Source organism: Pseudopipra pipra, chromosome 11 (assembly GCF_036250125.1).
Source record: "Pseudopipra pipra isolate bDixPip1 chromosome 11, bDixPip1.hap1, whole genome shotgun sequence".
NCBI classification, from domain to species: domain Eukaryota; kingdom Metazoa; phylum Chordata; class Aves; order Passeriformes; family Pipridae; genus Pseudopipra; species Pseudopipra pipra.
In genome coordinates, this window is record NC_087559.1 from 18,067,829 (window position 1) to 18,084,730 (window position 16,902).

Genomic DNA, 16,902 nt, shown 5'->3' on the forward strand with positions numbered 1-16,902 from the left:
ATGCATTCTTTTACCATTTATTTCTATTGTCCAGAAAAAAAGAAATGCATTTTTCCAATAAGCTTATTTACCATCTATTTCAACATTGCCATGTTATCTGTGCCTGATTAGAAGTGCATATGTACTTGATTTGACGTGGGAAGTTACAGTCTGACAATAACATAACAAAAATTCATGTTGAATTAAATGATATTTTGGTTTATTTTAGTTCTGAAATTTATCTGTCAATCTATAATTTTAGCAAACAACAAGAATGTTTTTATATGAACATGCAGGATCTTGTTGCTAATCAAATATGTTAAGGTCACTCCTATGCAAATATTGTAAGAGATGGTCTTTGCACAAAGCCTTTTACCACAAAGCCCTTTGCCGAAAGAATTTTCTTTCAGAAGTTAGAATCAAATATTTACTGAGGGCTGTCGCTCTCTGAAGAATGCTCGTTCAGCCTTTCCTGTTGTGGTGCATTGATAATAAAGTCAGGTTTTAAGGCATGGTCTTTACATGATTGTAACTCTAAAGCTAATTTATTCCTCCAGTTCTTTCCATAGGGCAGGCAGGATTTGCTTGTTCCTGTTATTTGTATTGAATTTAGGTATTTGTAGTAACATTAGAATACTTAGATTAGAATTTAAAGGTATTTAGTGTCATTCCCCTTTAACGTCATAAGGTACAGTTATAACATGCAGTTACTGTGCAGCCACTGTGTCATTTCAGGGGCTGTGTTTTGAACAATTTAAAACAATGCCCGTATTTGCAGATACCTTTACAGAATACAACTCCCTTTGATTTGTTCTGATGAAGAAGTGGGAAGGGAATTAGAGTAGATTACATCTGAAGTACTTATATGATGCTTACAGTACAATTGTATCTTTTTGAAGGATTAATTTGAGCAGTGAAGCCTCTGGGGTATTTCACAATAACTATCAGAATTTTCACACACACTGATCTTCTCCGAGATCTTGAGCTCCTTGAAGTTACTCAATGCCAGTCAATATCTTTGGGTTATGAATTAGTTTTTAATTAACATAATTGAATTTTGACAGAAATTAATGTATTGACTTCTCGAGAGCTCTTGCTTGTGTTGCAGACTTTTCCGAAGTATCCTCCATAAATTCTCTTGGGAAAATAAGAGAAATTCAAACCTTGTAAACAAATACGCGAGTATTACAAAATTTGATTCCTAATTATGTTGTCTTACACTTGGCACTTCGTCTCACTTATCATGTCTCAAGTGTAGTTGGTTTCACAGTGTTCTTCCTCTTCACAGACAGAGGAAGAAATAAATGAAAAAAATGGTATCTTCAGCAAATGAAACCCCAGTATTGTCACTTGTGCTTTAGGCCACTGACTAATGCTGTTTCTTAGGGGACTCTGTCAACATTTTGCCAACTAGGAGAGAAAAAAAAGAAACTTTAGCAGTGAAGAGGTAGGTAAGAAATTACCTTTGTATTTATTCTATGTTGTGTTTTGTTGTTAAGGAAGAGATTTGAAAAATCAAAGTATCAAAGCTGTACTGGAAGTAGTTGAAATCCGTTTTTCTCCATTCACCAGTCAAATGTCATTCCCACGTATTAAAATACTCATTTCAGATATTATGAACCGTGGGATAAAAATAGCACTAAGTGCAAATTTGGACAGTGGCTTTTGTATGCACTTAGCTCCTGAACTCTGCTGCTGCACAGTGCTGCCACTGACATTTTTGCTGCTGTTATTTGAAGGGGGATTTTGTTGTTAATATTTCAGCAAAACCGATAGGGCTTTGTGTCTGTTAAGCCTTGTATTGTGATTTAAACAGCGTTGTTTGAGTATTTAGAAACATTAGGCAAATAAACTAAAGCTGGAAGAAGCAGGTTAGCTCGGCCTCTGAGTGATTGCTTGATACAAGGGACTCAGCATTTTCTGAGTGCTGATGTTATAATTCATCGAATATTTGAATAAGAGCAGAAGAGGAGGGGTTTGGCTTGGCTTCCCAGATGTCTTCCAGCTCTTCCAACAAAACAGTAGCCCTTGCTTGTCCTTGTTTCCATGGGTGCATGAGTCATAAGAAAGCAATTTAAAAAATCAACCAAGTAAGGACATACAACTGGAAAATAAACTTCCTGCAAGACTTGCAATTAAATCATGAAAAATGTTTGCAGAAGCATCTGTCTATAGCGTTCCCTAAGAGCCACGGTTGTGGGATTAGCCAAGCCAATGTGCAGCAAATGCTTCCCTCCCTCCTCGTCCCCCCCTTGCTTTTCCACAGCAGTTTCAGACTGCCAGGGTGTGATCGAGGCTTATTCTGCTTTGGTTTGTCTTTTTAAATTGTTGGCCAAGTACCTGTGAATGGGAACTGTAGCTGTGGCACTTGGGAATGTGGTATAAAGATGGAATTCTTTGTTGGAGGGCTTGTTTTTATTTTGTATCTCTGCCTCTGTATTATATAAGATGCTGACCAAAATCTAGGATTTTAGAATATATTTGCAGATGAAAAGTTAAGCTTCTACTGTATGTGGTGGTTTGAAAATTAGGAGGTAAAACCTTCTTTGAAAAAACTCAGTAAGTGCTGGATTTTGGAAGTATTTATGCTGTCATGCTGTGTTTGTTTTAGTTATCTTAAATAAAAAAATATATAGCAGTCAGGGAGTTGTTCTTTAATGTGTGCAAGTTGTCATTTGGGGCATTTTCATAATTGTGTTGGATATTTTAATATTTAACGCAAAAATAATTCAAATATCGTTCAAGTGTAAAAGTTTTCTTTTTCCTGCCAGAAGGAAAATAATCTTAAACTGTCAGCCTGTCTGTGCTTGTTTGGACTTGGTAATCTTAACTAAATGAAACAACCTCTTAACTGTTTGTTTTGACTGAATTTTTCCTCATAGTCAAAAAAGTAAGATTACACCTGTCCATTGTTTCATTTACTGTAGTATTTATTATGGTACTATTTAGAGGGAAGTCACATCTTTCAATAGGTATTGAAACCAGGTTTCTGATTAAGGTCAAGGTTAAACTTAAAGAAAATAGGCACTTTGCAAAACAACTCTGCTTATAAGCGATACAGGCTTCATTTGTGTGAGGCTGAACAAAACTCATTCTGCTGTTGTGAAGAAAACACCTTGGGCCATAAACATTTGTAATTTAAAAAATAAAACTCTTGTCTTCAGTTCACAAGAATTTGGTGAGTGTCGAGATTTTGACTTTAAATTGCCGATGCGAACAGAGAGATCTTTATTCTGAGGGGACTTTTTGTAGAATCCTGAGGAACAGGTTTGGTTTTAAAAGTGATTTCATTCCACCCTTTCACACTTGTATCTGATGTAATTTTTTTAAAAAAATAATCTCTCAAACCCAGTAAGGGCACTGCACTTGGAACATTTCTGTCTTTCTAAGCAGGCAGTGCTGTCAAAGGTGGGAAAGCAAAAGGGTGAAGATGATGACATTATCCCAGGCTGAGGAGAAGGTTTGAAATGGGATGAATTTCCTGTACAGTTATGTGCAAATTATATTTGTGACACGAGTAAATGAGACCTCAGGAGAGAATCTTGTATTCCAGCAGACTCCAACACAATGCTCTGGAGACCTGGAGCTATTTGGGGTTGACAGGGGAGAGCCAGTTTTGTCTGTTCTGATACTTCAAGGGTGTTTACAGAGAAAATGGAACCATATCATTCCTGGAGGTGTCTGGTGACAGGACAGTCATGAGAAATTCTGATTTGGTATGAGGAAAAAGGTTGTGTGCTTTTTTTTTTTTTTTTTTTAATGAGGTTGGTTAACCAGGGACAGAAGAAACTTATGGGGTCTTCTTTCTTGAAATTTAACTGGACAAGGCTTGAGTCTCATTTCCTTGACTTTGCTTGGTGTGGGGGTTACAGTAAATGACCACCAGGTGTCCCAAACTTATTTTTTCTCTAATTCTAAGCAAAATTATAATAATTCTTAAGAAGAACACACATGATGCATAGATCTGTCACTGTGTGCTGGTCTTGTGTTTTTTTGCTAAGCCTGCATTTCTGAAAGCTTTAATCACATTTGAACTGCACTGAAGTCTCATGTTGAGCTTGTGTTGAGCCATGCTTTTTACTTAGCAGAAATAAGAGTTGCCCCTGATTAATTAATTTGCAGTATAATTTTCCTGAAAATAATTTGAAAACTTTTTAATTCATTGATTTGAATGGAATTGATGGCATAGAAGGGGAAATGGTTTTTGTACAGTAGAAACAAGATAATTCTGCATATGACTGAACATTCAGAAACATTCTAACTTGGCTGGTTTTGGATATAGGACATGATACTAAGAAGACAGCTATTATTGTCCACATCAACTATTCATGAACCCTGCTTCTGAACTTGGGGCTCTGTTGACACATGCAAGAAAAAAACAAAACAAAGAAGTGCTACCTTTTTGCTAAACTTCAGCTTTATAATTATTAGATCTATCTCTGGTCTACCAGACCTCCTGTCTTGCCCCATAGCAAAGCTGCTGTTTCTATTTTGTCAGAACAAGCAGTTTTCGAAAATAATTGCTGTTCTAAATTAAATATAAAAAAAGTCTTGCTGGACAATGTTGTTCCCGTATCTGGCTTCCTTTTTGGAGAAGTAATTTCTGCTCACAGTTCTAGTGGTTTCTGCTGCCAGGAAGAGACAGGGAATTTTTATAATTCTTGCATTCTACTCATTAATTGAATATATTGTGTATCAGACTGAGGTTTTGTTGGAACTTGGCAGGACTGCCCAGCTCCCAGATCTCTGGATGTAGAGCTGACCATAATCCTTTTTGTTCATGCTTGTCATCAATTTTTATGCAAGGTTAATAACTATGTACCATAAACCTGGATTTTGGAAAACTTTACCTTAAGGATGAATTTGCTAGACCACACTATTGTTGGGTTGAGACAGCTCGTTCCTGTTTTAATGCTTTCTGTCCATAGACACAAATAGCTTAAAACTGTGTTGAACAAGTCCAAACTATGTTGAAACCATGTTTAGTAATAAACACACAAAACCAGTTTTGAACAAGTTGAAAATTTTATAAGGAGGCCAAAGGAAGTTTTGCTGTTGACTCTCATACAGTGTAATAAGGTTCAAGCTTTTCTTCATCAGTGTTATGAGAAATAAAAATGTGGTTTTTTTATATAGGCGTATCGTAAAGTTGTGAGATGTCCAAGTTCCAAAAACTGGATTTAGGAACTTTTTTGGGTTTCCCTTTCAAAGTCTCACAACACAAATAATTGAAAATTGGTTCTAGCTACAGCTGCTGGAAATAGGTTATAAATTAGATTACTTTGTCTAGATCAACTGGCAATGGAGCTTTTAAAAATACAACTGGGTGTAACTGATGGATGACTTCTTTAAACTGTAGTTTAAGTCATACACAAAACATTAAAAAAAATAAAGATTATGCATCCGAGGCTGTAATATTTTTGTGTCTCGGTAGGAAATGGCTTTCAGATTACTTGGAAGACTTGCATTCAATACTCAGTCTGTGTATCTAAGTCCACTGCATATGCATATATTCGTTTAAGTACTGTGACTCTTTTATAATCAAGTAAAATAGTGAAAAAATCATCATTTTCTGAACTGATTTTCAGCATGTGTTGCAGTGTTGTGTTTTGTACTGATGAACTCTCTAAATCTTAGAAACAGTGTTAAAATGAGTTATTAATGTATACTGTAGGCTTGCTTAAGCTGGAAATAGATATGCTGTTTCGTAGAAACAAATATAATTGACTTCAGCTGCTTTTAACTATTTGCCTCAGGCTACTAAATTAACTTTTCCATTCTCTGAATAGTTACCCTGACAAGAAGTCCCTCTTGTTTCCTGCTCTCAGTTCTTGCTCGACTGTGTGGATTGAGCTGTGTTACTTAACATTAAAATGAGGTGGTGTGGGTTCCTTCCCAGTCGTAAAACATATCGCCCTGTTCCAGGAAACACCACCCACTGTTGTTTCCAAGACTTTGCAGGTCTTACGTACATTAGGTAATTTAATTGTGATACAGTAATTAAAACCAAAAGTTCTTTTGCTCCCCACAAAAAAACCCCCTGTATTATTTTTTTTATAACATATATGCAAATTTAAAAACTAAAGACGTGCTGGTTTAAAAGTAAACTGGCAGAAGAAATGAACGCAACTCCAGAGAGGTTACAAGTCACAGTTACAATCTATTAAAAAAAAAATTACAATAAATGCAATGATACAGGGAAAACTACTTTAAACCCCCAAAGACAGATGTATAACCCAGCACCCTGGGACAAGAACAGAACAGTGTTTGTTGTCCCCTGTGCTGAGCACCCACGTGGCCCCCCGGATGCAAAGTAAAAGGAAAGGAAACCTGTTGGTCCAGATGATGGTGACAATCCTGTCAAAGTAATGATCACAGTATTCTTAGCTGGGATGAACAAATCCGTCCCTGCAGCACTTGAATATTATTTACTGATTTCTTACTAACCGTCAATTTACAGATGGTAACTTTTGGGGTTGTTTTTTTTCCAAATCAGTGTACACCTCTGACAGCTTGTTTTAAACTTTGCATTTTAAGGAAAAAAATTGTTTTTGGTTAGTTCTCAAATAAAAACCATTTTTGTAATGGAAAGGAAATTTTATGATGGGTGAAATATGAAGAATGAAGAATATATGCTGGTCTTTGTATATGTAGTAGAGGCAGTAAAATGTGTAAACAGATATTTATAGAATACTTAGAGCTTTCAAAAAACTGTAGAATTAGAAATTCTGGAGAATTTGTGCATGTAAATACTGCAGCAAGAAATAAATAAGATTACAAGGAATGTTGGACATCTATTAATCTTTTAAAAACATGTTCATGCAAGACTTCTAAGATCTGCTTTCAGTTGATGTCTTCACTTGTGCACTCTGCAAATGTGTCAGATTGTGTAGATACGACAAATGGTTGCTGCCTTTTATCTTCTCCCTGGAAGCCCTCAGCTATCCTTACACTTCAGCTTCTAATTCTATATGTGGTTCTAAAAAAAACCCTATGAAAATAGCAAATTGTGATAGTATGTTGTGTACTGAAAAGATAAGAACATGGTGATAACAAGCCACAGTGGAAAAAAAGTCTTATTTCCCACTCTAATTATTAGCTAATACTTTTAGAAAGTAGTGGTAGTAATACCCTTAGCATTTCTTTTGACTCCTTGTTTTTCATTGAAGCAATAGAACTAATTTTTGAAAAATAAATATTATAGCTTATCTTGAAAGGGATTCTTTCTCAAGGGGAAAACCTTGGTAAATTCATGAACTTCTTCCAACAGTAGGATTAAGATCCTGATGTGCCAGATTATCAAAGACATTATTACATTGGTGAAGATGAGAAAGAAACTCTGAATAGTATTTCAGTACTGCCAAGTCTTCACAAGCTTCTGATTCAAATGCTTGCAGTAACAAGAATATTGTATAATGAAATCTGTAGAATGTGTTGCAGTGCTGTGGTGCCACTGCTGAGGAGCATCAGTGTGCATTTCAGCTGAAAAAATATGCCAAATACTGGGATGTCTGAGTCTAAAAATAAATATTTTGATTGGCCATATCTTTAAAATGTGTTTCAATTAATTTTATTAAGACTGTTGTTCTTCCAGAACTGCTGAACAAACACTTTGGGATCTGATCCTTCATCATTTAGATAAATGCCAAAATTCCAGTTGACTTCAAAGAGAGCAGAATTAAGATCTTAGTCCCCAAAAGACACATTCTGATTTTATCTCATAAACGGGAGGGTAACGTGTGATAGTTTGACAGAACAGAAACAAGTGCCTGAAGGGAAGTGGCAGTTGGGTAAGTGAGTCTTCTGCATTAAAATCACCACTGAAGGCCTGTGTTAGTTTGTGCCAGGGAGGCAGCCTAATATTAAAGATGTTGTCTCTCATTAGACACGCAGTTAAGCAGTCAGGTACTAGCAGCTCACACTTACCAAGCAAACTCCTTCATCAATCCAATTGTCCAAATTATTGGTTGCTTCTAGCTTTTTAAATCTGTGATTCTCCACTCTGAGTTGGTGATGTGGAGCAGTCAACTAGTAATAATATAGCTCTGGCAGTCTAAGGAATAAACACAGCAAGGTTTGTAGAGAAGGAAATTCTTGTATTAGATGTACTGACATAGTTGGAAAAGCAAAATAACCTCTTGATGTAGAATATTTACATGTCAAGAAAAAGCTGAAAAGTTTCAGTTGGCTGGAACTGAGATTCAATAGCAAAGTTCCTCCTTGGCTTCATCATCATCCAGTCATTTCCATTTTCCTTTTTTTCCCCATTAGGAGCTGGTGTTAGATCCTGTTTAGAGTTTGTTCCTCAAAGGTAGATGACTTTCCTAAGCCATTTCAGAGTGCATATTCCTCCCCAGCTGTGTTGGCCATCTCTCCAAGCAGGATGAGCTGCAGTGTGGACAGGTGGGAGCAGGCAGGGAGCGTGTTGGGCTGGTGGCTCTGCCAAAGCCATGCTTGAATTTATCAGATGACTGACAGAGAATTAAGTGGTCAGGCTGAAATGAGGAATGTGAGCTCAGAGATGGTTTGATTTGATGGAAAGAAGTGGATGATTTGATGGAAACTGTCTTGTTGTTGATAACTGGATGCTTATCATATTCCAGGCAGCTTTGGCTGCTTTTGATTTGTCTTGAGACTATTGGCTGCAATACACATTGTGGAAATTTTAGATTAAAAAAAAACCTGCTTAAATATAGCTCCTTGTTAACTTCTTCTTTCCAAAGTCTCTGCATCTCCTATCCCTTCCTGTATCTCACTTTCTCTTCTGAATCAATGATGGCAGCTATACCCGTTTATAATTTTCTAATTAAACATAATTTTCTCGCATTATACCAAACCAGGTACCAGGTTTTTTAGTTACACTGATTCACAAGATCATTATTTTGCTTCTCCATGTTACTGTTCACAACTTAGTTAATCTGTGGCATCTCTAAGAAATTATCCATGTAAGAATCATGAGTTGAAGAGAAAATCATAGATATTTAACACTTTATTGGTTGATATTCTGCTCAAAATACTCTGAATGTAGAGATGTGTCAATACTTAGCCAGAACATCCTGTTTGCAGGAAGATGGACAGCCAGAAGGAGAGGTGCCAGCAGCAGGGAGGTGTTTTAAGGTGACTTGATGGCATCTGTGGGCAGCAAATGGGCCTTTGATGTACAGCCTGAACTCCAGACCAGATCTCTGATTGGCTTGAGCTGCCTTAGCAAATCATGGCATGGTGGCAGGAGGCCTGCAGTGCTACCTAACATAGTTATTTAATACCAGCAAGCACTGCAGGAAAATAGTTATAAGTAATGGCAATTTTAATGCTTTTCCTTTCTGCTGACAGTGCCTGTGTAGTTGTTTGATTGCTCGATGTAGAGCAGGAGAGGGGAGCGGGACAATGTCCTTTGAAGCCAGTCCAGTATTTGCAGGAACATGTAACACAAGGCTGAGCCTGACTTTAACCTTACCAGGTACTAATGAGGGCTGGACTCAAAGTTGGCTACTGGGGCTCAGCTTGTGACACCTTGCTCTGGTGAGTGACAGTGAGAATATAATAATATAGTCGGGATATAAGAGAATTGGGAGGTTGCTTGGTTTGTTATGTTCTTTGGTTTTATCTTGGATTTGGTCTTTGGGGGTTTTTTTAATTGGATTTTTTTTTTCAGGAACCTCAGTGTGGTTAATTGAAAACAATTTTGTTTAACAGACCTTAGCTCTACTAATTACCTCTTTCTATTTTATGATTATTTAGGAGAAGACCTAACTTTAGTAATGATAGTTAAGTCTCCCACACTCAACCTGTAGGAGACAAACTTCTCTTGCATTTTAAAGTCAGAGTATACAGGTATTTGTGGAGATGTGTGTAGCATCAGAAGACCCAACTTTTAGGGCTTCTCCTTTTTGATGGCTGACGTCTTTCTAGTTAAACAAATAAACAACAAAAAAAAAGTTCTCCTTTGAGCCAAAGATGGGAATTTCATTCAGCTGTGAAGACAGCTGATGTGCCTTGGGGCAAAATGTGGGAAGAAAGAGATGGCCATAAAAGGAGAAGCACTAGGGAATAAAATAATTAAAATTGCCAAACAAGAGCTTATAAATAAAATCTGTGAAAGCTTACTGTACATAAGCAAAAATCCAATTTAAGAGTATTGCATGCTATGTTGTGTCTTAAAGGGCTCATCCAGGTAACTTACTGGGTTTGCATTTACAGTCTTGTTTTGGACTTGGTACTATGTTGGAAAATTGTTGTCATGTTCCATAAGGGTATGCACATCATGTACATATAACATATATAATTTCAAATTGCATTTGGATTTTTCTTCAGGGTATTTTCAATATATTTGTTAGAGCATTTTTTGTTCATAAAAAATTAATGACAGCATGAGGCAAAACTTAAAAATTCAAATTGGCATTTGATATGGTTTGAAGCTGACTCCCTGCCAAGTCTCCAAACCTTACCACCAGAAGTCGTCGTCCCCCACCCCCCGCCAAACCTCAGGGAGAAGAGGGAGAAAAAAAACCTAAGAAAACCCGAAACGAGAGAGAGACAACCAAAGTGAGATATATAAATATATTTACACTTATATATAATTAAAATATACAATTTCAAAAGGGAAGGGGGAAGGGAAAAGGAACAAAACTAAAATAAAATATATGTATATGTATCCTGATTAGTGACACAATATCTAACAACTAAAAGAGTTAGCAAAGAAAATAGCTCACTACTCTCCTGGGACAACCGAGAGTCGCTCCGGAACGATCACCGGCAACCTCCGTCTCCCAAGGTCGGCAAGGCCTCACCAGGCCTCGCTCCCCAGCACGGCAGATCAACAGCAGGGAACCTGCACCTCCAAGCTGCTGAAGGAAAGAGAGCGAAGGCGTCTCCTCCTTTCTTCTTATAATCTGGCTTACGTAAAAATCGTAGGGAATACTGGGCAAATCTGGACCCTTCCTTGGTTACAAACTGGTCACCAAGGAAGGCCTAGCCCAAACCACCACAGCATTGCAGTGCTGTGAACTCCCTTTGAATTTTGCAAATTCCTGAAACATGTTCTCTATAAGTCTTATGTCTCCAATTATAAATATTTCTTCTTAGGTAGGGGCGTAATTCCTCAAAATGAAATAAGTTATTCTTTAGACTTTCTATTCCGGCTCTTGGTGAACTTATGCACATTCAACCCAGGCCATTCTATGATTCTCTGATCTTGATCATGGTTCTAATTATTATATTTGAAAAGTCTTATTTGGGTGTAACTTGGACATTGTTGTGTGTCCCTTCTGTGTTTCTGTGATTCTTGGGAACTATGATAAGGCACTACATTCTGTTGAAGTTGTATGTCTGTCTGTCCCTAATTCTAATTTATATGCTGTTAAAAAAGGTGTTCTCCTCCAGAAACAGAACTTTTGTTCATTCTTTGAGGGGAAAAAAAAAAGTCTCCTTACCTTGTATGTGCAGGTCAGCATAAAGCGTTGCATTTTGGCTTTCTCTCAGGAAATCATCTTACTATATTTCCTCATTGGTTGTTTCTTTTCACTGTTTCTGAAAAAGGCAAATGCTGATTAAAAGCATTTAAATGTATATCAAAGATGTAGAATTGTTTCCAGGGACATGTCTTCATTTTTATGTTGCAAGAATAATTATAATGAATTCGATTTGTAATTGCTGCCAGAGCAACAGTTCTAGTCTAGTCAACATACAGAAGGGTAAGAAATATGGTGGGATAAGTCTGGGCTTCAGCTGGAAAGAAAAACTCTGTTCTTACTTGCCCAGTATTAAGTGCAGAGTTCTCTCCTGCCCCCCCATTTTTCTTCCTTCCCCCACTCCTGTAACCACAAGCACTTTGTCATGTTGACACTGGCAATTGAACTGTCTTGCTTTGAGTATGAAAGAACTACTTTTATCATTTCTAATATGCAGCCTAGGGCCAAAACAGACAAAGCAATTTTAAAGGACTAGGTTCAGGAGGAGGCTGGAATTCCCATTGTACAGCCCTTGAACATGACTTCAGTAACCAACTCTGAAGCAGTTACTTATCACAACTGGTGCTCTGCCTGTGCTTGGTCAGCTGAGCTCCACACTGGTGGATTGTGATGAGCTTATGGCCATCAATCCCCAAACAGCAGAAATGATTTGTTATGCTCTGGCTTATTAGAGCTGTCAGGATACACCTATATTCTTTAATCTGGTTCTTAAACTTCAAAAATGGTAATATTCCATATTTCTTAAAAGTATTGGTCTAGATCAGTGTTTTGACACTTCAGAGGAGAACCTAATTCTTCAGCAAATGTACCATTAATACTGATGTCTACGTTACTTTCTATCAGTAGATACCTTTTCACATCAGTAGGACCTTTTCACATCAGAGTTTTCTCTTTTATTTACTTTCACGTGGCACTGTTCCTCCTGGTTTTTTCTACATGTTTTACCTATGTTTTGCATTAAGAACTTTTTTTATTCTAGCACCTTTGTCCTTTATATTGTAAGTCACCATAAACTTTTTGATGTTTTGATCCATGCATCTTGTGACCAAACTCTAGCTTGTCTTAAAAATGATTTTGCTTTATATCAATCTTCTTTTGAACTCTCCTCACCACTGCTGTCAGCTTTCTGACACCTTTCTTTTACTGCAGGATGTTTTCAGTCTGGAGTGATACTAGAACCCCAGTTAATACCTTTTTCATCTCAATTTCTATGAAACACTTCTAATAAATCTCCTTTAACTCATTTTTCATAGAGCTGTCACCAGTAATCAAACGTAGAGCTGTCACCAATAATCAGACAACCCATACATGTTTATCCTTCAGTCTCATTGCTACATGATTTAAGATGCTTCTAATTTCCTTTTTTTATGGATGATAAATCAGGTTGACACTGCCATTTTCTCCAAGTAAAAAATACTCCCTTTATTAATGTAATCATGCCATACTGTATAAGTCGAGGAACATAACTCTATCACCCCTGTGACATTGTCCTGCTTGTCTAATGTTCTTTTAGTCCAGTTACAAGCATGAAGAAATGCAATGGTTATCCCATTTCCCATTGTATTTTAATAACCCTTGACTCACTGCATAATTTTTCATAAGTTTTTATGATACTTCTAGTCTTTGTGTGAACTTTTATAATTATAATAACTTGGAACTTATTCTGCCTTTTGAATGCTTTGTTTGGTTTTGACTTCTTTCTTCTCATTAGCAGCAATGCCATAACTTTAAAAAAAAATTCCCCAAATGAAATAATGCGTTGTGCCTGCCCAGCTTTGTACTTAATCTCCATATGAATTTCATTTTTCCTTGGTGTGGGAAAAGTTCTAGTCTAGAGATAAATCCCATTCTGATTGACTGCTTTAAATAAAGGGACAGAGTGGCTGGAGAGCAGCCAGGCAGAAAGGGACCTGGGAGTTTGGATTGACAGGAAGCTGAACATGAGCCAGAGTGTGCCCAGGTGGGCAAGAAGGCCAATGGATCCTGGCCTGGATCAGGAACAGTGTGGCAGCAGGAGCAGGGAAGTGATTCTTGCCCGGGACTCAGCACTGGTGAGGCCACACCTTGAGTGCTGTGTCCAGTTCTGGGACCCTCAGCTCAGGAAGGACATGGAGGTGCTGGAGCAGGTCCAGAGAAGAGCAGCGAGGCTGGGGAAGGGACTGGAGCACAAGTCCTATGAGGAGAGGCTGAGGGAGCTGGGGCTGTTCAGCCTGGAGAAGAGGAGGCTCAGGGGAGACCTCCTCACTCTCTGCAACTCCCTGACAGGAGGGGGGAGCCAGGGGGGGGTTGGTCTCTTCTCCCAGGCACTTCTCAGTAAGACAAGAGGGCTGGGTCTTAAGCTGTGCCAGGGGAGGTTTAGGTTGGATATTAGGAAGAATTTCTTTCCAGAGAGAGTAATCAGGCATTGGAATGGGCTGCCCGGGGAAGTGATGGATTCTCTGTCCCTGGAGGTGTTTAAGATGAGACTGGATGTGGCATCAGTGCCATGGTCTGGGAACCATGGCGGGGTTGGACTTGATGATCTCAGAGATCCCTTCCAACCCAGCTGATTCTATGATTCTATGAAACAGCAATTGTCTCTAAACTAATGTCACTGATGTTATCACTGCCCCAGATTAGAACGTGAAGACATCGATAGAGATATATAATTTCTTTTATTGAACCTGATCTGTTAGGGTTTTTTTCTTATGAAAGGCAAATCCTACTCTGTTATTTAATGAGATGTGAAGCCGATACAGTTTTTTGACTCGAAGAGTTGAAGTTTAAGTTTAAACTATATACTAACATATTGTTATATATTAGTTAAGAATTTGGTAAAATACATATAAATAATGTGTGTCTGTGTCACCTGCCAGGCTTAAGATTCTCCAGAATGCAAATTTAAGCTGAAGGGAAAAATGTGTATTTCCATACAAATATAACAAATCCAACAGAATGAATACAGCTTTGGGCTGTACTGTACCCTCACTGAGTCAGAGAGGTCCAAACGTAAGATTTGTGCTAATTTGTATATGGTTTTGTTTAATATTTTGCTGATTGTCTGAACATTAACCTGGTCTTGTGGGGCAAGATTGACTCACATTGCATAGGTCATGAAGCTGCCCTTTACAGAGCTGGCACTTCACTGATGATTTCATAATCAGAGTACAGATGCATCTTAAACTGCTTCCTCCAATAAAGTGATAGAGGTAAAAGGGAGTGTATATGTTGGAAATGGAGGTACCACTGCCAAAGCAGGGAAACACTGTTTGGCTGTTTGTAGAGCACAGAACCACACTTACTCCTTGCATAGTTATTTACATGAGATCCACCTCCTTGCTGGTTTTCAATATCGTTTTGCTTCATGCAGCATGTTTTATAGGGGAATAGCTTCTGGCTGTTTTGGAGCACAGATTAAAAACCTTGCTAGAATATCTTAGAAAGAACCCACCCCATCCTTGCATAAGTGAAGGAACCATTTGAATTCATCTCCCAGTTTGAGCTGCTGCCTATACCCTTTGCCATTCCTGAGGTGTTTTAGATCTGTCATTTCTATCCTCAGTGGGGACTGCAGCTCTGAATTATGCTTGTTTTGAAATTTCACTGAGGCATACTTAGACTCTTACAAAATCCCTCCAGACATCACTGTGTGTTGACACTGCACGTCTATGAGGACGCTGAGATTGTTCCTTCGATTGCTCATTTTGAGCTTCTATTCAAAGATTCCTTGTGTGCTCACCAGGTGTACGGCCAACCAGGGGAATGGTGTCCATGTGTGCGGGGTTCTGGCTGGAGGAAAGGCGTGTAAAAACAGCCTTTGAGAACCAGTTGACCTATGTGGAAACAGCCTGTGCAGATGTGTTGTAATATCCTTCTCCGCTCAGCAGACATGACTAAACAGACTTTGTCTGCTCCGAACAATTAAGATGTTTGCCAGGGTGTGCAGGGCCCCATGCAAGTTCCAGCTTGCTCCCAGCTGGTAGAGGACTTTTTCAATTTGTGCAAAAATACTTTAGCTGTTCGTGTTCTCTTCATTTTGGGGTTTGCTCGAGACTTCTAACTTTTCAAGGAACGCTTTAGTCTTTGACACTTCCAGTCTTCAGATTTCTGTAGTTTTTTTAATTCCCTGGAAGCAGTGCTTCACATAGCCCAAAAAGCCGATCTTGCTTTATATGAAAATGAAATAAGAATACCCAGCAATGTTTATTCATGGCCATAACAGTTTTCCTGTAACATGACTCACTGAAAGACTGAGAATCTCTGCTCAGATTTTTGCTTTAATGTGGAGACTCTTGAGTGTGAGTTTAGAGCTCTTGAGTGATATCCCTGGGATGCAGATGGAAATGAGGACTGATGCTGTGCAACTGATGTCAGCTTTTTGCCATTAAATTAAATAAGGAAGGAACAGGGAAGTCACTAATAAAAGCTGGGAGAGAAATAAGATTAGGTTTATCATGCTGAATAGTGTGATCAACTCTGGCTCTTGGCCCAGGGATAAGTTATGATAGGTGGGTGATGGGACTCCACTGCCGCTGAAGGTGTGGTTTCCAGTGGGACAAATCTGTGCTCTTCTGAGACCAGTTGGAGAGTCATTTGTCTGCTGAGTTAGGCTGAAAAGTTGGATATATGTAGTTTTTTGACAAGGGCTTCATGTTCTCATGTCTCTCATGTCTATTTGGTAATTGGAGAAATCATCTGAAGCAAGTGAGTTTGAAGGATTGAATGCTGTTCAAAGAAACCATCACAGAAAATGAAGCATACAGATCCAAACCTGAGATACAATTGTTAATGGGGTTGGATGGTTTTTGGCCCCTCAATATTGCTGATTAGTGTTATGGAACTTTTTTTACTGTTGACATTTTAATTGAGCTATATAGTACAAAGACAAAGGAATATAAAAGTTTCCATGAGCGGCTACTTCCTTACCTCAGCAACAGCACTTAGAGCAATAATATTTAGGAATCAGATTAGTGGGAAATGAGTACATCAGGCTAGGACAGCTAATCATTTAGTCCTTCAGAAAGCTTTTGAACTAGAAAACAGTTCCATGGCTTTCAAAACAATAATTATAAAGGATGTTTTTGTATTAAGTATAGATTATTTGTTCCGTATTAAAATAATTAGACAGTATTTGGTTAAAACTTTGCTGCCTAGGTTTTTTAACTGGAAATTGAGCTTCACCAACTGAGCAGAACGTGAAAAAGAAACGCCAACCCCTCTCTCCCACAGCAATCTCCCCTCTGTCATGAACAAATAAGCCTTTAAAATAAATAATATTCAGTTAAGTTGCTAAACTCATTAGAGGATTTAATTTTTCATATATAACTAAGTCATCTGAGTAATGTAATGATGTTGATACAGCTTAATTTATAACACTTAACTGCCAGTTATTCAATATAGTAAGAATCCTAGAACATGGAGGCTGGAAGGGAGTTCATGGTCATCACATCCAGGTTCCTCCTCAGTGCAGGGC

General features: G+C 38.1%; 1 protein-coding gene across 8 annotated transcripts in view; it reads left to right on the forward strand.

Moving 5' to 3' along the window:
* The window catches only part of ATG7 (autophagy related 7), a 124,673-nt gene that overhangs the window by 70,099 nt on the left and 37,672 nt on the right, over positions 1–16,902 (forward strand). Inside the window, exon 19 of one of the 8 annotated variants that reach the window (XM_064667966.1) lies at positions 1,366–1,426. The exons of 6 other annotated variants lie outside the window; for them this stretch is intronic. In XM_064667966.1, coding sequence (XP_064524036.1) covers positions 1,366–1,416 — 51 coding nt within the window. In that variant the 3' untranslated portion in view covers positions 1,417–1,426. Of the gene's footprint in view, positions 1–1,267; positions 1,328–1,365; positions 1,427–16,902 lie in introns of those variants that run through there. One more of the 8 variants, XM_064667967.1, reaches the window with a different exon arrangement.